At 39.5% G+C, this 23,158-nt stretch overlaps 1 protein-coding gene across 19 annotated transcripts in view; it reads right to left on the bottom strand.

Annotated features, from left to right (window-relative positions):
* Positions 1-23,158, bottom strand: part of ESR2 (estrogen receptor 2) — an 85,820-nt gene that overhangs the window by 36,869 nt on the left and 25,793 nt on the right. For 18 of the 19 annotated variants that reach the window (XM_073800407.1, XM_073800408.1, XM_073800389.1 and 15 more), the window contains 5 exons: positions 19,572-19,688; positions 12,049-12,348; positions 9,222-9,360; positions 6,645-6,719; positions 3,252-3,385 (listed from right to left, as the gene is read on the bottom strand). In XM_073800407.1, the coding sequence (XP_073656508.1) occupies positions 3,252-3,385; positions 6,645-6,719; positions 9,222-9,360; positions 12,049-12,348; positions 19,572-19,688 (765 nt within the window). The remainder of the gene's footprint in view (positions 1-3,251; positions 3,386-6,644; positions 6,720-9,221; positions 9,361-12,048; positions 12,349-19,571; positions 19,689-23,158) is intronic. The other variant, XM_073800409.1, reaches the window with a different exon arrangement.

Raw genomic sequence — 23,158 nt, 5'->3', positions numbered from 1 at the left:
GATATATGTATAACTGATTCACTTTGCTGTACAGCAGAAACTAACACAACACTGTAAATCAACTATACTCTAATAAAAATAAAAATAAAGTAACTATCTATAACAATTTGGAAATTATAAAAGAAAAAGAAACCTGGTGCTTCACCATAGAGAGTTTGAGAAGCACTGCTCTATGTGTTTCCCTTTCAACAAAACCAGTGCCAATGCCCAAGAGCACCTATTAGAGAGGAAATGAATATAGGCTGGAGGGGGAGAGGTCAGCTGCTCCCACATCAGGAGACAGCCTGCGACCCATGTGGCCACAGGTTCTGCATTGAGTTTTGGCTTCAGGAACTGCTGCTTAGTCTGATTTAAAATAAAGTAGCATAATACCATCTCACAGATTTCTGCTGTTTCAAACACTATGCTCTAAAATTGGATAAAATCTAGGTAATAAAGCCCCATACGTTGCCCAAATGAAGTCTGTAAGTCATCACTTGAGAATTACAACCTGGACATACATATTATTTGAGAAAGAAAGAAAAAAAAGACAAAAAACAATAACCTAAAGGCCCAACAAGAGTAAACAGCTAAGCAAAGCAATCAATACCTGGTACAGCAGCTGGATTGAATACCATCAGGTAGACAGCAAACTGAACAGGATGAAAACTACACAGAAACTTAGAAATGTGTGCAAAATAATACGTCTCTATTAATTGTAGCAATGTTTATAATGGTTAAAAAAAATAGAAAACGTATATTAAACAAAGGCCCATCAATAGAGAAAAGGCTGAACGATGTAGACAATGCCCTTGCTTCAAAGACTGAGTTAGAGCTCTCCTCACTGTCCTGAAGGGATTTCACAGCACTCTGAAAAGGAAAAAAGCAAGATGCAAAGAAGTGTTTGTATGTAGTGTCCCAAGTTTTTTAAATGGGGGAAAAAAGGTCTGTGTATATACCGGAGGTGAGGTATTATTTTAAATGATTATTAGAGGATGGAAGAAGGTATAAAGGCTACCCTCTGGTTGTTAAGATTAGCTACTTGGTGTCTGGGTGGAAGGATCAAGAAAAAATGGGATCAAAGCAAGCCTCCTTCAAAGTTTCCATAACTTTTAATACAAGATGCTATGCTGTTTATGTAAAATTTTATATATGAGCATATGTGTACATATCTGTCACTATCTCTCTATCAAGAGCTGTTAAAGAACAGTCACCGAAGATATGGTGGTTATCTAGGGCGGAGAGGGGGGATTCCCAGTGATTTTTATTTTCTTCTTTGTATGTTTTTCTTTTGTTTGAATGTTTACAATAACCAGGTATTATTTACATAATAAGAAAAAAACAGCAAAGCTACAACATACATACATCTTAGATGCTTTCCTCATTACCCACCTCTAACCCATATATTTCCCTCAAGTCAGGTCCCTTCCTCCCAGGCCCCTCCACACCAACTTAGTTCTGGCTCTCATTGTTCCTAATAACTCCTGTTAGGCCCCTTGCCTCAGTCTCTCCCCTCTCCTGTCAGTCCTCCGCACGGAAGCCAGAGTGACCTTTCAAGAATGCCTATCTGGGGCTTCCCTGGTGGTGCAGTGGTTGAGAGTCCGCCTGCCAATGCAGGGGACACGGGTTCGTGCCCCGGTCTGGGAAGATCCCACATGCCGCGGAGCGGCTGGGCCCGTGAGCCATGGCTGCTGGGCCTGCACGTCCGGAGCCTGTGCTCCGCAACGGGAGAGGCCACAACAGTGAGAGGCCCGCGTACCACAAAAAAAAAAAAAAAGAATGCCTATCTGTCCATGATACTTCCCTGCCTGACCCTCTTCTAGGACTGCTCAATGCCCCAGGCAACAATTCTCAACAGGAGTTACACTCAGTAATCTTCAACACTGCATTTTACAACCTTGTCCACCTCCCCCTGCTCTTCCACGGCATGACTTGCAGCTCCTGGCTTATCCCCGTCCTTTCATTCTTCCCTGCCTACCCCTCCCACCTGCCCATCAACTCATGCAACACCCAAACATCGTTCTCTTCTGCAACCACTTCAGCACTTCTCCTGTCTTCCCAGAGTACTCAGTGCTCTGTACACACTTTGTGATAGCACTGAGATCATTCTTTTTAGCGAATTTGTTCTCTCTCTCTCTATGAGCCATGGGAGGGCAGGAATACATATATCCTCAACATCTTTAGTGAATGAATGAATGAAATGAATGAATAAATGAACTTGTAAAAGCAGAACCCAAAATAGTAAATATAAATGCATGTTAACCATGTAAAAGGTCCGTATAAACACTGAAAAGGGGCTGAAAGTCCAGTTATAAAATACATCAGTCATGGGGATATAATGTACAGCATGGTGACGACAGTTAATAATGCTGTATTGCATATTTGAAAGTTGCTAAGAAAGCAGATCTTAAAAGTTTTCATCACAAGAAAAAAGTTTTGTGAACTATGTATGGTGATGGGTGTTGACTTATTGTGATCATTTCTCAATATACACAAAATTCAAATCATCTGGGACTTCCCTGGTGGCGCAGTGGTTAAGAGTCCACCTGCCAACGCAGGGGACACGGGTTCAAGCCCTGGTCTGCAAAGATCCCACATGCCACGGAGCAACTAAGCCTGTGCACCACAACGACTGAGCCTGCGCTCTAGAACCCGCGAGCCACAACTACTGGAGCCCATTTGCCACAACAACTGAAGCCTGCGTGCCTAGAGCCCGTGCTCCGCGGCAAGGGAAGCCACCACAATGAGAAGCCGCGCACCACAACAAAGAGTAGCCCTCGCTCGCTGCAACTAGAGAAAGCTCTCATGCAGCAACGAAGACCCAATGCAGCCAAAAATAAAGAAAGAAAAAAATAAAAATAAATTTATAAAAAAATTCAAATCATTTATGTTGTATACCTGAAACTAATAGTGTTATATGTCAATTACATCACAATGAAATAAATTAAAATGTCAAAAAAAGAATGAGAGGTAAACATTTTGAAGTTCGTTTTTTCCTTTTCCAGTAGAGTGGTTTCAGCTACTTTTTAAATTACTACCAGTAATTCACCCAACGAATAATTTATATTCAAATTACCAAAAGTTAACTACAGTTTAAATGCCTATAAAATGAAACAGAAAAGTCCGAAAGAAAGCCATTTTCCCCTTTTCAAATAAAATATGAAATTCAGAAAAAAAAAAAAAAAAGAAATTCAGTACTCCTCAACACCATGCCAGCTCTAGAAACAGCATCTCTCCCCCATAAAACATGGCCCAGCTGTGTGGTTACTTACTGGAGTTGAGGAGGATCATGGCCTTGACACAGAGATATTCTTTGTGTTGGAGTTTTAACTCGCGAAACCTTGAAGTCGTTGCCAGGAGCATGTCAAAGATTTCCAGAATTCCTTCTACACATTTCCCTTCATCCCTACAAAAGTCCATTTAGAAATGTAAGGAACATACAGCTTCCGGTAACCATCGAAAGCAATAAGGAGTATTTTCTTTTTAATCTCAAGTTTCATCTTGTACACCCTTTAACTATAACAAGATAGTAATGAGACCACACCCAGAAATGTGAAATTACTAAAATTATTTTTATATAAGGAAGACAGGGCATTTCCTAGAAGTCCATAAAGCAAACATTTGAATATATACTCTTTAGGCAACAGTGTGCACTGGAAGTACATTTTCCTCCTACCTATTCACCAAATGTTTTCTTAAAGGAATACCATTTCTGTTCATTATTTTTGATCTAAACTATGTCAGCCAACCAGCCCTCAATATGACACATATTACTAAAATGATACAGTCCATGTTCTCATCAAAAAACTCTGAAGTATTAATGAGGAAAGACTGAACATTACAGAAGCAAATATCCCAAGAAGAAATATTACTTTATATCTAGGGCTTAACTCTCACATCCTGGTGGTCAACTAGAAACTGGTGGGGAAACTAAGAGACATTTAAATGCAGTTTGAAGAAAAGCTAATATGACATACAAAGAAACCACAATTACAGAAGATGGACTAGAATCAGGAAAGGAAGGTAGAAATGGAGACATGGTAATTTTGATGTGCCAAAGATTATTTTTAAGCAAAAGTTTTAGACAAACTTTGGACTATGTAATCGAGATTCTTTTGAGCACTCCTTACGGAAATGAATGTTTAAGCATACTTTTGAAGTAAATTACTTGAACTGTACCTAGAAAATACCAGCTTCAATTCACTCCAGCCAGACACACATTATTCCACCTCACTGCTCCCAAAACAACTTCCATTATCATTAGTCATAGAGCTACTGGAAGTCCTTGACAAGCAAGCAGTTAAATGATTTCGCCACGAAACATTCATTTGCTTCTAAAAGCCTGTAGTACACAGCAAAGGGCAGCTATGGTGGCCATGAGTTTCTGCAAGTTTCATTTTCAGTCTCTGTAGCAGCCCCTGAAGGGGACCTGAGATCTTCAAAGAACACTGGCTGGTCCCTCCTCCTTCTCCCAACCCCAAGCCAGGACATTTCCAGTGATGGTAGTAGTTGGAGAAAGGGCCTCTGTAGAGTTCAAATGAACTGGCACCAGTGGGTACTACCAATCCTGCTAAAGCCTTTCCTATTTGGTGCTATGCTTGGATGCCCGCTTACCAGGATCCTGAAGTCCACAGCGTTCACACCCCCGCAAGCTCACTACACAAAGTTACAAGTATGCAAACTGCGCACACTGGCAAACAAGCGCGGTAACTTTGGAAACCAGTTTAGACTTCCTGAAAGCGCACAGGTTAAGTGATAAAATGTCAGTGCCCCCTAGAAGTCACTCCTAAGGGAAAGGCCACTTTGGAGAATCAGAGCCCTGGGCAAAGGGTGCCAAAATCTATAGGAAAGGCCCAGCCCTCCATATGCCATCCACCCACCTCCCCTGCTCTGGGCTTTCCCAGGCAGCCTGCTGCTAATGTCCAGTAAGGACATGCATGCCCTGCACATAGCAGAGGCACAAGAAATACTTATTCACTTATTCACTTGAATGCCCCTCAAGCCAATCATCAAATCACTCAGCCTAGGACAATTAATTATTGGAAACTGTAATTGGTGGGTTTAAGGACATCTGATACTGAGAAAAGCTAGTTTTAAAATATCTCTGGGGGCAAAAACAAAAAATCCAACAAGTCCTGCATTGACAATTTAATAGTTTGGCTCTTTACTCTTTTGTGAGACTCAGAGGTGGGGTCACGGGCACATGTGTGCCTGCACACACACACACACCTCCCCAAGTAGTACGATAAGGGGACTCATTTGAAATCAATCCTATTTTGCAGAAGCTGCCACCTGTGCCTAAAAACACATCTCTAAATACTGAAGTTAGCACCATTTCCTCATCGAAATACATACCATTTAAAATGTAAATTCATATTTCAAAAATGGAGGTAGAGGGACTTCCCTGGTGGTCCAGTGGGTAAGACAGGGGGCCCGGATTCCATCCCTGGTCAGGGGAACTAGATCTCACGTGCCACAATTAAGAGTCTGCATGCCGCAACTAAGACCCGGTGCAGCCAAAATAAATAACTAAATTTTTTTTTTTTAATGGAGGTAGAGTTTATATTTCAGGGTATCTTAGGCCTTGATAAATGCTGCAGCTCAAAGTAATCAGAACATATGTACCGCATGGAAAAAGTGAATTTCTCAACCAGTTGTAAAGAGCAAGGTCTGATTGCTTTCTCCAGCAGGTGTGAGAGCCAACCATCTCATTCAAGGGGTGGCAAGGTTACAATATTTTTATTCACTTCACAGGATGTAGAAAACAAATACATTTCTAGAAAATAAATGAGAAATATAGGGGCAATAAGGTACAATATCTTATAAAGGACACCCTAATAGAGTTCTACTTTAAAATGAGTTATACAGAACAGAGTGAGGAAGGACTTTACAATCAATGAGACCTATTTCATTTATTCTGTAAGTAACTATGATTGACACTGAATTACGAGTAAGAAATTAAGACAGGTTTAAAAGATCTGAATTCAACCTAGTGGTTGAATTGGATGTTAAAATACTGAAACAATATATCAATCAAACCAAACTACTCATGGAAATTTACTTTTACACTCCATTTCCCCATAAACCAGTGCTAAATAAAAATAGAAGTAGTAGTTCCATGTGGACTATCTTATATTTGATAACCACTCCCTTTATAAAAGAAAAATATTCTGTTTGATACCAAGGACAACGTGTTGAAAGAGTGGGCTTCCCTTTGGGGTTCACTGTTTTGTACTGGCATATATATATCCGCTGGCAGCACACATGTGGCTAATAGACCACAGTTTGTCTATCTTTGTGTGGGTGGCAGTAGGGTTGGGAGAGCTTAGCACATGGGAAGGACTTAAATATTGAACTCAGGTGAAATGATCTGAGTACAAAAGGGAAATACAAATTCAGAAGTGAAAATTCTGTCAGTCTCTTGAAGAAAGTTCAATATACAAATACCTGAGGTGAATGCAAACTCAGTACATTTACACTTGTGAGTCCACAGAACTCCATAAACATCCACTTCCTCTGACTTTTTAATAACATTTGACAGTTTCCTATTGATGCTAAGGACACATAATGTCTTAGCATATATGATTCTCTGAGCAAGTAGAAGTTCAGATTCTGTGGTAGATCTTCACATGAATTGGGATTCTAGTGATTACTAAAAGAACTACCTTGTTAGAAATAAGCTGAGATACCCGGATTTTCCTCTCATCCTCAGTAGGTTCAAGTTTTCTCGCTGCAGAAGCCTCAACAAGAATAAAGGGAAACAAATTATAGTCTCAGTCTCCACAAATAAATAGGCTAATTTAATTGTATTCACTGCTTACATGGTCATACCACCACTTAAAGGAACTCTGACAGGACAATCTACCAAAAGACAATTATTTTCATGTTGTGTGAAAATTATTTATTCACGTTGCAAAAAAGATTCACAATAGAACACTTTTATGGTGCATGATCCCTGACTTTTGGAATAAGTCACATTTTGAACACTTTTGAATAAGCAGCTCCTCCAGAAACATACCCATTACATTAAAATGTATTTATCTGTATAACAGATGCACTAAGAGTCTCGGAATTGAAATTCTATACTTTACAGAGTGCTCAAATCAAGTAGGGACTGTAACAAAAAATAACCACTAGTAGGCACTCCAAAATAATGCCTGTTCAATGTGAATGCATTTACAATTCCTAAGAACTCCTCTTTCATCCTCAAATATACTCAATTTCTATGTTGTAAAAAATAACACATCCAAATATTTATAAAGTAATGTGAGTCTATTAAAATAACATATAAGAAAAATTACTTTTTTTTTTCTTCTATTACTTAACCAACAGGTAAGCCTAAAATTTATCTGGGATTGGTGTCAATTTACAGTAATTTATATACACATGGGAGTTAAAGAACCCGCACAAAGAGGTAAGTTAGTTGCACTAAAAACCAGGAATGAAATAGTCACTGAAAATAAACACTAAATGTGGCATCAATTTTAGAAATCAAGGCAAAAAATAAAATAACACAGTCCCAAAGTCTGCAAATTTATTGGTTCACCAAAGGATAGAACTTCTTCCTAGCACTAACTTCTAGGGAATTTTGTGCGTATATTTGTGTGTGTGTGTGCCTTTAAATGCCAAGTGGAATATAATGAGTGAATGAATGAATGAATGAGACTGATGGCTTGGCTGGGTGCTTGGCCTTGCAGCCTGCCTCGCAACATGGTACCCTGAGATGAGGAGGAGCAGGCTTCTGAGGTGCACAGAGAGTGAAACAGAGTTGTTCTGAGATAAAAGAATAAAGTAGAAAGTTACTTTGCCTTTTGGCCTCCTCCTCTTTCCTCTTCCAGTTCTCTATCCCGCTGGGAGGCATGTACTGTTGTAGGTAAGAGTGTGAACTTCACAGCCAGCCCCTGTGCCCAGCTGCATCACTTGCTAACTGCAGGTAAGTTACCTACCTCCTGTTTCTATATCTGAAGGACAGGGATAATAATGGTGCTTACCCATAAAGGGCTGTTGTGAAGATGAAATGACTTAACACATATCAGTGCTTAAGATGGTGCCTGGAAGCCAATAAGTTAGCTATTTTGATTGCTACTGAAGGGTCTGGGCTTCCAGAACCTCCCTCTGGGCTTGCTCCTAGTGGAGCCACAGTCCACGCTCCAGCTCTTCCCAACGGCCCTGTTCTCCACCAGCACACCTCTGTTACTTAGAACAGTGTTGTCAATGCTGTCATCCATGACAACAGACAGAATGGGTGCTAATTCCCTGGGCTATTACTTTTCATCTGAGTAAGATGTGCATGGGGATCTTCTGATGATTTAAAGAGGCAATGCCAAGGGGCAGATCCTTTCCATTCATAACACTAGGCATCCTTCTTTGTGCACAGAGTCAAATGTGACTGAATATTCAACACTAGCACTTTTTTCAATATAAGGAATGTGGAAATCAATTTCCATGGAGATTTTCAAACTGTTCAAATTTACCCCAAGAAAGCATTCTACTTTTCTCCTAAAAAGCCTGAGTTGTACATTCCAGCTTTCCCTCCACGAACAGTTCACCTAAGTCAATTAAAAATTGGTTCCTTTTCTGCACCATCTTTAAAAGAAAACTAAATGCAACCAAGTTATCACATTAACACTATCGTTCCCCAGTTTCCGTTAACTTTCATCTGGTTTTAATAACCATTCGTTCCACGGCTATTGCCAAAAATGCTATATAGTACATGTAGTTAGAGTGAGTTAAAGCATGTTAAAATAAACTTGGTAGATTTGTAAGAATTTCATCACCTGTCCAAATAGCTGGAGATGTACAGGGTCCCTACTAGTGGAAAAAACAGCAGGACAGCTTAAAATTATAACCTGAAAATGGAGTTTTTTAGTGCAGAAAAATCTAAGTTGACGTGTACACTTAGTGGCCATATACCCTGCAGGACACAGGCCCCTGTGGTCTGGCCAGTGAATGCTGCCACACTGAAAGAATAGGTAAGAATGAGTCACAAGACACTTAATCATTGTGCCCATGCTCTTTTCATTCTAAGAAAAGGTAAGAATGAGTCATAGGACACTTAATCATTGTGCCCATGCTCTCCTTCTTGGGTTCTTGACCCAGTGAAGGAACTCATGACATTATCCTCCTCTTACCTGCCCTCTCAGGAGTAAGGTTTTAATTGCAGAACCCAGGACTTTGTTCCCACTTCACTCAGCGCCTCACTCAAACCAGTCAGAGAAGAAACATAAAGTATTTTTTCTCACCTGTCCAGAACGAGGTCTGGAGCAAAGATGAGCTTGCCGGGGTGGTCGATGGAGCGCCACATCAGCCCCACCATGAGCACCTCCAACCAGCAGCTCTCCAAGAGCCGCACTTGGTCGTACAGGCTGAGCTCCACGAAGCCTGGGGAAAGCAAGAGGCCATGAGCACACCCCACCCTCCTCCTCAGCTCCCCCATTCCATAAAAACAGAAGAGCAATCATACAGGGTGGGGGGGGATGTCAATATTTTAAAGACATTGCTAAATGCTGACAAGTGAGAAAATCTTGAACTCAAAGTGAGTACTCACTATTTTCTAGTCTCAAACCCCTTCTAGAGAGAAATGTACTTCATTCAGAGTTTCTAAAGGACTGTCACCTGGGCTTATACAGCTCCCCAGACAGATGCTAGGGAAGAACAGAAAGCTGGCCCTGACCTTTGTTGGTTATATCCTAATAATCCCTCTGCACTACTGAGAAAGACAGAGCTCAGCTGCCAGTCAGAGGGGCTGCCAATATGGCCCAGCCCATGACTGGGGCCAGAAGGAGTGGGGGGATGGGAGAGTGGGGATGCAGATGGGAGGCTTGCAGAGAGAGCAGGGCCAACCCCTGCAGAAAGTCAGAGCTCCAGCTGAAAGAGTTTCTTCAATTGCTTAACATTTCCCATCTAGCGTTAGAATCATTCTTCTGAGTAGGTGTGCTGTCTCTAAGCTACTGTACGCTGAAGAGGATAGGTAACAACTGAAACAGGTCCCTAAGGGAGGTAAGCACTTCAGAAGCAGAGATCACCGGTGCTTCCTCCGTAAGCCACCGTAAGAGGAGGAGGCAGTATAATATAAGTATAGTAAATATAAACAAATGGCCTTGGAGTGCAATGCATTCTGCTTAGAACCCTGCTCGGCCTCATCCCAGCTAGTTACTTAATCTCCTATGAAGTCTTTGTTTCCTTACAGGAAAAATGGGGGCAACAAGGCCTATCTCTGAGAATTTCCGACAGCTAGGATCTCTCATCATCCTCATTTCACAGATGAGGAAACTACGGCACAGAGAACACACATGGTTCAAATCTTTGAACGATTATAACACAAATCTGCACAAAGGAGAATTTAATAGAGTAATGAATGGAAAGATGGATAAATCCTTTCCAAAGCCACATTCTACACTCAGTTCCAGTTCCTGATATGTGTACACGTTTCAATCTCACCCACAGTTATAGACAATAAGCCTACCCAAAGGAGAGCAAGCTTTTCATACTTGTAGATATTCAGCAAAACCAAGGCTAGGTGATATTCCAATTTTTTTTGGTTTAGACAATGACTATATTAGCTGAGAACGGGGGAAAAAAATCCCACAGCTTCAGAAAGCCTAAGCTTTCTGAAAATTTTCCAAAATACCAGGCTTGAAGAGGGACTAATGCAGCTTAAGAGTTTGGTTTTAAAGAAGCTGCACAGCTCTCAGGAGTAATTAATTTCACCACTACTCTCCACGTGGGATCTTGAAAACTAGGCTTGGAATACACGTAGAGCAAAAGCTAGAGGAAATTACATCAGTATTGTCTCCTATGGGAAAGAGCTGAGAATAAAACAGCATTCTGGCAAAGGTGAAGATGCTAGACTATCAAAACCAAAGTGGAAAACCTGGAAATTCTCAGAAAGCTCAGAAGCAAACAAATGACCCCTATGGATACTATTACCTGAGGCTCTTACACCCAGCTGCTCTGTCACCCAGCTTCATGCCCCCTTCTCAATCTTTAAAATGTGCTTAATGCAGTTGCTGACCTCCAGGCCATGGAAATTGTCCCTAGTGGCTTAGAACTTGGAGAGAGACCTCATTTCTTAGACAAATGTATAGACGTACATGGAGAAGCCCTTCCAGGGGAATGGTGGGTTGCTGTCATTCTATGTTAGAATCCTTGATTCATTCTTTCACAGAAACACCAATTCAAATAATAATTAGATGGTGACAATGCAGTATATGTTACAAACTGGTCTTGGAAAGTGGACACATTATAGGATGGAAAATGAATGTTCTAAATGACAATTTACGAATAACCAAACCCATTTTTAAGTCTATCAAGTTAAAAAGCATTCCAGGTTTATTGATGATTCATGTTACTTCTACAGCTGATTTACTCTATTTATCCACATATATACTGATTCTTTCTCTATTGGAACAAAATTTTACAGTTCCTATTTAGCATCTGAGAAACGTTTCACTTTCATACTGGTCATACTGAGCCCCACCCCTCCTCCCAAGGTGAGAAGTCCACAGCCAAGAGATGGGTTAAGGTGGAGCCCAGATCCCTTCCTTTTTAGACCATGTTCCAGGTCCCAGGACCCTAGAATTTCCTGCCTAAATGGCCTCATATCCACTTCCAGAGCCTGGGTGGGTCTCTTCCCTGGGTCCTTCGTCCCAGACCAGATCTAGGCACGAGACGTGGCCAACAGGCTAGTGTCTGTAGGAGATGTGGACAGGTAGAATGGAGTGTGTACAAGGTGGTGTGGGATGGATCCAGGAGTGGGAGAAGAAGGCAAGGAGTCAGGAAGAGAAGGGGTCCACCATATACAACTCTTTCTGCACTGCCATGTCTGGTACAGAACTCAGAGGAATTCAAGAATTCTAAACTGGAACCTGGTCTTCCAGGACGTGTTAAAGGCATACATGTCAAAATAGGAAGAAAGAACATATTTCTTTTAAAGGTTATAAATCAAGCTCTCAAACTGCTAAATACCCAAGACACAATGTGGACCTCCATTTTGTATTCTTGCCCCATAAATGTTAGAGGCGGCCCTTTCCACAAATAAATTTAAAGCTAAGACCCAGAAAGCCCTACCCGGAATTTTCTTGGCCCAGCCGATCATGTGTACCAGTTCCTTGTCAGCCAGCTTGGTCAGGGACATCATCATGGAAGCCTCGGTGAAGGGCGTGCTGGGGCGGCTCACGAGCACGTGGGGCGGCTCGGCCTCGAGGAGTGTGAGCACCAGCTGCTCTGGGCTCAGGGCACTCAGCAGCAGCTCCTTCACGCGGGTCACGTGCCCACCATTTTTCTTGGCTTTGCTCAGGCAGTGCAGCTGCTCATCAGAATTTCTCTGCCTTCGAACTACGCGGTACCCACACCTTTCTCTCCGGGAGCCTAAAGCAGAGAGCAGATGATAACACACTGCTTTCCCATCTCTTCTCCAACCCAGCAGTCAAGTTCCCCCAGTCGCCAGGGTAAAAATGAAGCAGTGATATCACTGGAAGACCTGAGTCTATTCACAGAATGTGCCTTAGAACAGGAGCCTGACTTTTATTTCTGGAGCCTGTGGGGCACGTACTAAAGATTATTATATTTGTGACTGACTGTACTGGCAAAATCAGTAATGACTTTTTAGGGACAATAGCCCAAATGATGTTTAGGTTTCCACTTCAAGGTCATCTATTCCATTTCTAAATCTAAATCCATTTCTCTTTTAAAGAGTGCTGGTATACCTCAGTTTCCAAACCATGAAATTAGAAATCTTCTTCAGGAAGAAGACAAGGAAAAGTTAGGAACTGATTATAAATAATGCACTTTTAACAATACATCCTTAAATTCTTTTGCGTGTGTGTGTGTCTGTGTATTCTTTTTACATACTTAACACAAATAAGTTTATTTCAAACAATAAAGTAATTGAAAAAATCTGGAAAATATAGACGATCACAAATTTTGGCTTAAAGTCAGTTTTCTTTTAATGCTTTTATACTTTTCCATATTTTGTATACAACTTTAGGACATACATAGTGTATGTATATATGTGTGTATATATATAATTGTATAACCTCCCTTCTCTTTTTTTATTAAAAATGTATCATTTTATAACAATTAAAAAATCTGTATAGCATTCTGTTCTATGAGTATAGCACCACTTATTTAAAGTGTCCCCTGTTGATGGAACTCTAGGTTGGTTCCAATTTCTTTGCTACTATATTACACATTACAATGAAAATGCATCTTTGTACCTGTATCCAATTACTCCCTTATAATAAACAGAAAGAAGTCAAGTTGCTGAACCAAGTTGCTCGTTTAAATTAAAATTTAAAATTTTGATACATATTGATAGATTGCCCTTCAAAACTATTTTAAAATTTATAATCTAAATAATACTTTAAGGGCTACCTATTTTCTTATAACACCACTGGACATTAAAAATCATTTTTAATCTTTGCTAATCTGGCAAGTGACTAAACAGTCTCATTTTACTTTGTATTTTTTCAATTACTAACAAGGTTGACTAAAATGTTTGCCCTTCATTTTCTCTTACTTGTATATTGCATATTTGCTTCTTTTGCTCTTTATCTCCTTAATTACCTACAAAGGCTCTTTATATAGGAATGATAACTTTTGTTGTATTCAATATTTGTCTTAGCTGTTAATATATCTTTTAACTCTGCTCATGGTGTCTTCTGTCATAAGAAGATTTAGTACATAGTCACATCTGCCTTTTTGTTTCACATAAAGATTACACAAATATTCTCCTATATCTTTTTAAAACACTTTTGTGGTTCAAACCTATTTGAAATTTTATGTATGCTTCTATTATGTCATATTGATATTTCATGTTATGTTTTTCCAAATGGATGTACAACTTTCCACATACCATTTATTAAATAAGCTTTTCCCATTGATTTTTATAAAATGCCTTGTCATTTAATAAATAATTGTGTATAAAAGTATCTTCTTCCAGATTTTCTACACTTTTTCATAGATCTATTTTTCTATTCCTGTGCTGGTACCAAAACGTTTCAGTTACTGTAAGTTTATATAGCAGAACACAATGGGATAATGTCTTTAAGAAAGAAGCTTTCAGGCTTCCCTGGTGGCTCAGTGGTTAAGAATCCACCTGCCAATGCAGGGGACATGGGTTCAACCCCTAGTCCAGGAAGATCCCACGTGCCGCAGAGCAACTAAGCCCGTGTGCCACAACTACTGGGCCTGTGCTCTAGAGCCCATGAGCCACAACTACCAATGCCTGTGAGCAACAACTACTGACCCCGTTAGCCACAACTACTGAAGCCCATGTGCCTAGAGCTCATGCTCCACAACAAGAGAAGCCACCACAATGAGAAGCCTGGGCACCACAATGAAGAGTAGCCCCCGCTCGCCACAACTAGAGAAAGCCCGCGCGCAACAACAAAGACCCAACTAGCCAAAAATAAATTACTTAAAATAAGTAAATTTTAAAAAAAAAAGAAAGAAGCTTTCAATTCAGAATTATATTCCCAGCTAACCTATCATTCAAGAGTGAGGATAAATTAAAGGTATTTTCAGTTTAAAAAGATTGGGAACATATATCACTCACAGCCCCTTTGAAATAAATACTATGTTCTTTGGGATGGAGAAAAATGAACCTGAAGGAAGCAAAGAAAGTCAAGAAGCAGTGGTAAGAAACTAAACTGGTAAATATGTGAGTAAATCTGAAAAACACTGAATAAAATAATAACAATTTTTCGAGGTACAGAAACAAGGTAGAACCAAAATACCAGACAATAACATATAAGATGAGAGAGGAATAATTTTGACTAGAACATTCGAAAAATTTTTATTTAGGAAGAGAGATATCTATTAGAGTGGCTTGATTCTAAAATTAATCAGGAATGCATGCTAAAAATAGAAATAGTGTCACTAAAAGAATTAAAACAGAATGTATGATTTCCAAACTGGCAGAAGAGAAAAAAGAAACCAGGAAAATATGATCAACTCCAAAAAGTAGAAAATATGTGATTTTTTTAAAAAGCACAAAATAAGATGATAGAAATGAACCCAAATACTAACGATCACAATAAACATAAACAGACTAAATTAATCAATTAAGAGCAACTCTGAGATCAGACATATTTTTTAATCTAGACATAGACTGGTTATAAGGAATACATCTAACATGCAGAAAAACTGAAAGTAAAGGGGTAGAAGAAGATACAACGGCAAAAATTAACCAAATAAATTGGAGTCACTATCAATATCAGACAAAATAAACTTAAAGGCAAAAATCATTATTAAGGTCTCATAAGTAGATTATAAAAGGAAGGTAAATAATTCTAAGCTCATATACATCAAAACAACAACAAGAAAACACAGCCTACAAACAAAATGCCAAAAAGTGATTGAAAGAAAAAGAGAAATTGACAAATACACTAATATCAATATAATGGGATGTTTTACTGTATCTCTCTCAGAAACTAACAAAACAGATGGGGAAAAAGAATATAGAACATTTGAACTGCACAATTAAGAAGCTTGAGCTATAAAAGCTCATGGAATTTGTAAAAATTATCACATAACAAGTCATTAATAAAACTTTAACTAAAACTGATATCATATAGATCATATTCTCTGACCACAATAAAAATAGAAATCAGTAACAAAAATATAACTTCCAAAGTCCTATGAGCACAAAATATTTCTAAATATTCATTGGTTAAAGACAAAAATGTAAGATGGAATTAAAAAAGACATAAGTCGGGCTTCCCTGGTGGCACAGTGGTCGAGAGTCCGCCTGCCGATGCAGGGGACATGGGTTCGTGCCCCGGTCCGGGAAGATCCCACATGCCGCAGGGCGGCTAGGCCCGTGAGCCATGACTGCTGAGCCTGCGCGTCTGAAGCCTGTGCTCCGCAACGGGAGAGGCCACAACAGTGAGAGGCCCGCGTACCACAAAAAAAAAAGACATAAGTCAAGATGTTGTTAGCATGGGCACAACATTTATATGAATCTTCCCTAAAAAAAATCTAAAAGTTAAAATCAGAATGCCTAGTTTCTATACTCCCACCATTGTGTTTGTTCACGAAATTCAATTGTCCACATTTATACAAAGAAATATTAGTTAGGAGGTATGAGCAAATTTAAATTATTTGCTTCCAAGAAAATTTATCTGAATTTCCCTTATCCTTGGCTAACTGCAGTAGAAGAAAGGGCTCTATTCATCTAGGGATAACTGAATCAAAATTTTCATGAAAAGAATTAAAAGCCTAAAATATAATTCATTTTATTAGTAATCAGATAAAGTGCTATTATTATTTACATTATATATAATATTATAATTATATTATTAAAGGTCGATTATACCTCCAGGGTAAAATGGGACAAAATGTATGGTTAAGAGAGTATCTTTCTGATCACACATTTCTCTTTTGTGGAGTATATGAGGATAAGGAGTTTACAAAACAGATTTCCATACAAAGTAAAAGGTTTTGATTCCACACATTCAAATTTATTTGACCAAATTTCCCCGACAAAGTTCTATGTACTAGACCCTATTCTAAGTTGGGATCAATAAAATAAAGCCCCTAGAATCTATTGATAGAGTTCCTAGTTTTAACTGGTAAATCAAGTTGTATTGTATACACTGGAATAAAATGAAATTGAGAAGGTCAAAAAATAAAGTCATTGACAAAGAACTCACATTTTTCTACCAAGGACATTCCTAGTGTTATGGCTTTGACACCGTAATCCAAGCAGTCACTCAGTGTGCCTCTGAGTGAGCTTAATGAGAAAGTACCAAATAGGAGTGCTCCATATTAGAAAGTGCCCCAGCGAAAAGACGATGACAACAACAACCATGGTAAATGATGATCATGACAGCTAATATCTACTGGAAGCTTCTGTATGCCAGACATTGTGTATTATTGTATATAGATTATCCCATCCTGACAACCACCCTAGAGAAAAGGTGCTATTACTATCTCCAACATACAGGGGAGGATCCAGGCACAAGAGAGCTCAAGTAACTTGCCCAAGGTAGAAAAGCTAGAAAATAGCAGAAGCAGGATCTAAAACCAATCAGTGTTCTGAATGCAGAGCTGGTGCTTTTAACAACAATTTTATATCACCTCCCTATCAAATTACTTTCAAGTGTCTATACAGCGGGTGAATAAAGAGATGGCATCTGAAAGATGCCGAGCTATTGTCCCAACACAGGGTTCTAGATCAGGTATACAGTTATTCAGGTCGGTTTCCTGCCTATTTGCAGTTGTGTATTCTTATAATGAAGCCTTGTCCCTGAAGCTAGTCTGGGTGGGTACCCTCCTACCATTGAAACAACGATATTAATACCTCAGCAGAAAGGATTGGAAATGCAGAAGAAAAAGGTGATGACAAAAGGGACAGGATTTCTGAATAAAACGGGGAAGTGATATTATTCAGGAGGATCCAGAATGCAGGGAGAATCCCTAATCCTCTAAGATTGGATAGAAGGAAGACTCTAGATCAAGGGTTTTCTCAGGAGGGCAGACGAGAAGAGGGCTGGGAAAGGAGGGAGGCACAGTTAAGAAAATTCACTCCTAATCGTCTTTTCCTGTGGTCAGTAAAGGGTCAAAATATCCATCTGTTTGCACATCAATCCATCTCATTCCTTCTGTAATCTAAGATAATGAAATATTTTTTCTTAGCCCTATACAGCGACTTTTTGGTCAAATTCAATGACCTTTTCCAGGAAAAATTCAGGAACATCTCTGAACTCTGCTTTCTGAAACTGTATTGTATCAAAACTCCTAATTTATATGAGCCTTTCAACAAGGGAGAAAGGAAAGAAAAGCAAAATTTAATGCCAGGCACTGTGTTAGGTCTTTATTCCTCACAAAACTCAATGAAGCAGATACCTCTGTTTCAGAGATAAGGAAACCGAGGGCCAGGAAGGTTACGTCGTTTAAGCATAGTCACCGCTAGCAAGAAGTAATGAGACAAAAAAAATGAGATTCCATCTGTGTGTGGGGGCGGTCCAGTCCTGCTGTTCTTCTCACCGCATACACTGTCCCCTACAGCTGGAGTGTATGTGCTACTGCCCTGGTCCCAAACCAGGAGAACCACAGCCACTAACAGACTCTAGTACATTAAAAGCGTTTCTAACCTAAGGCTAAATTGGAAATCTTTTTTTTTTAAGTATACAATTTAAAATATCGTTTTACTTAAAACATGATATATTTATTTGCAGTCTTTGGTCAGAGGGCCAAGGATTTCTCTTTAAGCACCTCTGCCAATTTAAGCACAAGTTACCTTGTCTCTGGATTTTCAGTTTCAGCTTCTTTAAAACAGAGCAAGAACTTAGGCACTCCTAAAGCAATCTGAATGCAGACTCTTTATAGGTGTATAAATGGTTTTGCCCCAATATCACCCATACCTAACCCAATAGCTATTAGTCCTTTACAGTTTTATTCAAAGCTTTCACAGGAACAACTATCTTTTCCTACTCATATTTCATATGTTTGCATAAAGTTTAATTAAATTATATGATTTAACAATTACAATGAGTAGAAACAGGTTGGGAAGAAGCCCATTGGTTACTGATAAGGATATAACTGAAGTGGCGTTTATGAAAGTAACCAATACCCACTGGGAGGTCATGGGCATTGGCAGGATATTTTACAGAGGAAATGGAGAACACAAGTGATTTTAGGAAGCCAGAGAACTGTGATTAAATTAAGAGAACTTCTGCTCTAATTCTGAACTAGGGGAGGGAACAGAGAATGTTCAAGGGGCAGAGCTACTAAGAGACTGTCAGGGAGAAAAGAGAGAGGATTTTTTTTTTTAATTTTTCAAATAGTTACAAAGAGAGAAATAACAACAAACCACTGCTAAAATACTGGCTGGCAGAAGAATAAGAAAAGTACAGGCAGAGCTGATATGACTGTATATAAACAAGCAAGTATGTACAACAAGTGAATCAAGTTAGCCAGGTGGAGAGAGTGCAGTGTAAGCATCGTCGTCAGTTGTTATACTAATGTTCTCATTTCTCTTTGTTTTTTCATGTATATATATGTGTGTTCACATATATATGCACACATACTGTCTTAGAACAAAATCCATACTCTATGTGCTTTCCATAGGTCTATCATGTTTCTGACTCCTATGCATATTTTTTCCACTTCTAGAAAGTTAAATGGAGGGATAGGCACGAGTCATCCCAAGTAGCCCACAAGATAGTCAACTTTCTTGTCAGAGCTTTAACCATGAACATTTACCTGAACTTCATCCTTAGACTTTTCAAGGCCTCAGGCAGATGGTCATCCAGCCCATTTGAGCACCTCAGTGGCTAGAGTTCTCTAATTCACGCAGCAGCCTATTCTGTGGTCAGACCACTTGAACTGTAGAAAGTTCTTCCCTACATTGGGCCAAAATCTGCCTCTAACAGCTTGCTCCTGTTCACCCCAGCTCTGTCCTCTGCAGCTTTAGAGAATAAGTCAACACCCCTGCAATGGGACAGCATACACACACCTGAAGATAATTACCATGTTTTAAATCTCCTTTCATCCAGGCTACATGTCTCCAGGTCCTCAAACTGTCCCCAGTTTGACATGGCTCTCAGCATGTCCCACATATCACAGAAGGGGAAGGGAACACTCACCACACTTCACCATTCCGACTTCATAGCACTTCCGAAGTCGGCAGGCCTGGCAGCTTTTACGCCGGTTCTTGTCTATTGTACACTGATTTGTAGCTGGACAAATATAATCATTATGTCCTACAGCAGAGCAAAAACAAACAAAAACAAAAAAAAAGGAAGTTTATTGTTATAATATTTTGGCTAAATCTCTTCCTGGTCAACAACACAACTAACGCTACCCAGCTGAGAGATAGGAGACATCTTCTTAACCACAGGTACAGGTATAAAAACCAAGTGCAGCCTCATCAGTGCCTTGTTCGTGAGTAAAGGAAACCTAAGAATATTTCAATATCCTACCCTTTTGAATAGGTTATTCTCTGCATGTTCTTAGAATTCTCAAGAGATACATTTAGAAATAGTCTCCTCTAGACATGGAAAGTGAGACAGTCACCTGAAATTGATTTGCTCCAAGTCACAGGACTCCTTGAGAGTAACACTTGTATCAGGTCACCAAATTCAACTGATTGTACTCTTTTACATACATTCCTCCGTGGTACTTAACATGATATTTTAATAGGAATTCATAGCTAAATAAGAGAACTACACTGGTCAATAAGAGAATATAGAAATCATCAAACAAAACAAGGACAGAAAGAACTGCCACTTGATAATGGTTGTGGTGGGTTAAATTATCGTTTTTAATTCTTCACTCCCTGCCTCAGCCTGTGACATTACAGTGTATTACAGCAGGCAGAGTACACCTCCTCACCAATTCACGTCGGGCTTGGCCGTGGGACTTGCCAATGGTATGGAAGTAGATGTGATACTCCAAAAGTTTGGCTTGGCCTCTTGAGTGCCCATGAGAAGAAAATGCCTAGGGTAGCCACTGGTCCAAGGAGAATGTGGAGACGTGTGGTGCAGACCAGAACTCAACCCAAAGCCCAGAGCCAAGCCTTATGAAGTAGAGCCACCCTAAACAACTCACAGACCCATAAATAAAAAAATAATGCTCACTGTAGTAATCTACAGCCTAAATAGAGTTGTATAGCAATATCTGACTAAGACAATGGTGCTTCTTTTATGTAAAGAAGAAACAAGAAAATTTCCATTTCAAAAAGCAGCACTGGGACTTCCCTGGTGGAGCAGTGGTTAAGAATCTGCCTGCCAATGCAGGGGACACAGGTTCGATCCCTAGTCTGGGAAGATCCCACATGCTGCAGGGCAACTAAGCCCACGCGCCACAACTACTGAGCCCATGCGCCACAACTACTGAAGCCCATGTGCCTAGAGCCCGTGCTCCATAACAAGAGAAGCAGCCGCAATGGGAAGCCCGCACACTGCAACGAAGTGCAGCCCCTGCTGGCCACAACTAAAGAAAGCCCATGTTCAGCAATGAAGACCCAACGCAGCCAAAGAAAAACAAAAAATAAAAACACCAAAAGCATTACTTCAGATGCTGTATGGAAAATAGATTAGAGGCAGCAAGATTGATGAAGGCCAGGAGACCAAGCAAGAACCCACTGTTGCTGTGCAAACCAGAAAGGAGGCTGCCTGCCTGGATTGGTAATAGTAGGGAGGATGAAGATAAATACAGAGACCTGAGAGATTTAAGGAACAGAAATTATAATAAAATATATAAAAAGTAGAAGTGAACAGGGTATTATGGTGCCTTTATTTCTTAATTGAGTCTTTCAATAGGGCCTGAACTTCTTACGATAAAACCTATAATGGCCCATAATTTCAATGTGGAAAATGGATGAATCTCAATGATAAACTAAACGAGCAAGTCATAAAAGAAGTCACAAAAGAACATAAAGGAGAGGATTCCATTTACATAAAGTTCAAAAATAGAAAAAACTATATTGTTTAGGGTTACATGCATAGGCGATAAAAACATGGCAAGGAAGGCAGAAGTTAGAACTGTCTCACCTCTGTAGGGGGAGAAGGTGCTGTAACTAAAAGGACCACCCAGAGGATTTGTTTCTGGAGATATCCTATTTCATGGCCTGGGCACTAGTCACACAGGAGGTTGCTCTTTACTTCTTTTCTAAACTGAATATAAATATGAAATTTTATATATTTTATACATTATATATCTTTTATATGTGTGTGTGTGTATGTGTATATATATACAATATTTATATATACTAGAACAAATACTCTATCCTCTAAGACAGACTGGAAGCAGAGATATCCCAACAGCAATGAGTAAACTAACACCCAGATCTTGGTTTATGAATATCATTCTCCACTCATAGGAAACTGGGAACCTTAGAGAAACAGTTTATTCCAGCTTATCCCACTGGGGCACGGAGAGTACAAGATAAGCCTGAAACATCTTGTTGTGCCAGGAAGTAAAGAAGTGTCTAAAGAGTTAGGGGCACATGTCAAAAAAAATACAGAAGCCAGTTTAAGGGAACACTACTGGCCAAATCTGGGATAATTTGGACACCCAAATAAATAATTATATATACTGGAATAAATATATTCCCTAACTCTATCCCCCGAGACAGCATGGAAGCAGGGACATCACTAGCCTCACAGACATCACCTTAACCAAATATTCAAAGTGTACATCACTAGTATTGGGACAAATTGAAATCAGGCACTACATGAAAGGAGCCAGTCAGAAGAATATAGCATCATTTCTGTGATATTCCAATAGGCCAATAATGTGTACGCTGAATCTAATGATGAGGAACCATCACACAAACCCACAGTGAGGAGCATTCTGCAAAATAACTGGCCTATAAGATTCCAAATTGTCAAGATCATGAAAACCAAGGAACAACTGAGGAACTGTTCTGGACAGAGAGAGAAAGGCTAAAGACCTAACAACTAAATGCAAAGTGTGATTCTAAACTGGATCCTTTTGCTGTAGAGGGCACTGTTAGGACAACTGGGAAAACTGGAACAAGTCTAAACATTAGATGGTAATAATGTATCAATGCTAATTTCCCAATTTGACCCTTGTGGCTCTACCGGAATACATGTTAAGTGTTCGGAGGTGACGGAGCATAATGTTGGCAACTCATGATTTCAGGAAAAATGTTGGCAACTCATGATTTCAGGAAAAAACGTTCTTTATATTGCATATGCACATTTTCTGTAAGTTGGAGACTCATTTTAAAAATGCTCTGTTAGCTACTCAAACAATAAACGAATTCACACAAATACAGACACATACAAATAAATATGCAAATACAGATAAATTGAAATTTATCTATATTTCAAATGTTAATGTTTTAAGCTGTGAAATTAACTTTCCTTTTTCCAACTCACCAGATTTTAAAGAACACTTCAAAAAGCTATGGTTCCATGATTGAACCATAATTAAATTTTATAATCCTCTCCCCTTTTAGATAGATTCCAGTAACATCTGTTCAACAAAACACAAATTGAAATTCAGTTGTTTGTGGCTCTACCATCACACTCTGCATCGGCCTGGGTACCAGCAAAGGTGCCCTAGAGATGCAAAAACCACTCTCTCAAGTGACCCTCCATCCTGGCCATGTACAGGAAGCAGCGTCTTCCTAGCCTGACACACCAACATTCCTGATGACCTACTGATTTCCGGGTAGTTTTCATCAGCATTTCATTTAGTCCTA

This window comes from Tursiops truncatus, chromosome 2 (genome assembly GCF_011762595.2).
Source record: "Tursiops truncatus isolate mTurTru1 chromosome 2, mTurTru1.mat.Y, whole genome shotgun sequence".
Lineage (NCBI taxonomy): Eukaryota > Metazoa > Chordata > Mammalia > Artiodactyla > Delphinidae > Tursiops > Tursiops truncatus.
The sequence above is the reverse complement of the archived record's forward strand: the minus strand, read 5'-3'. Positions and strand labels throughout refer to the sequence as shown.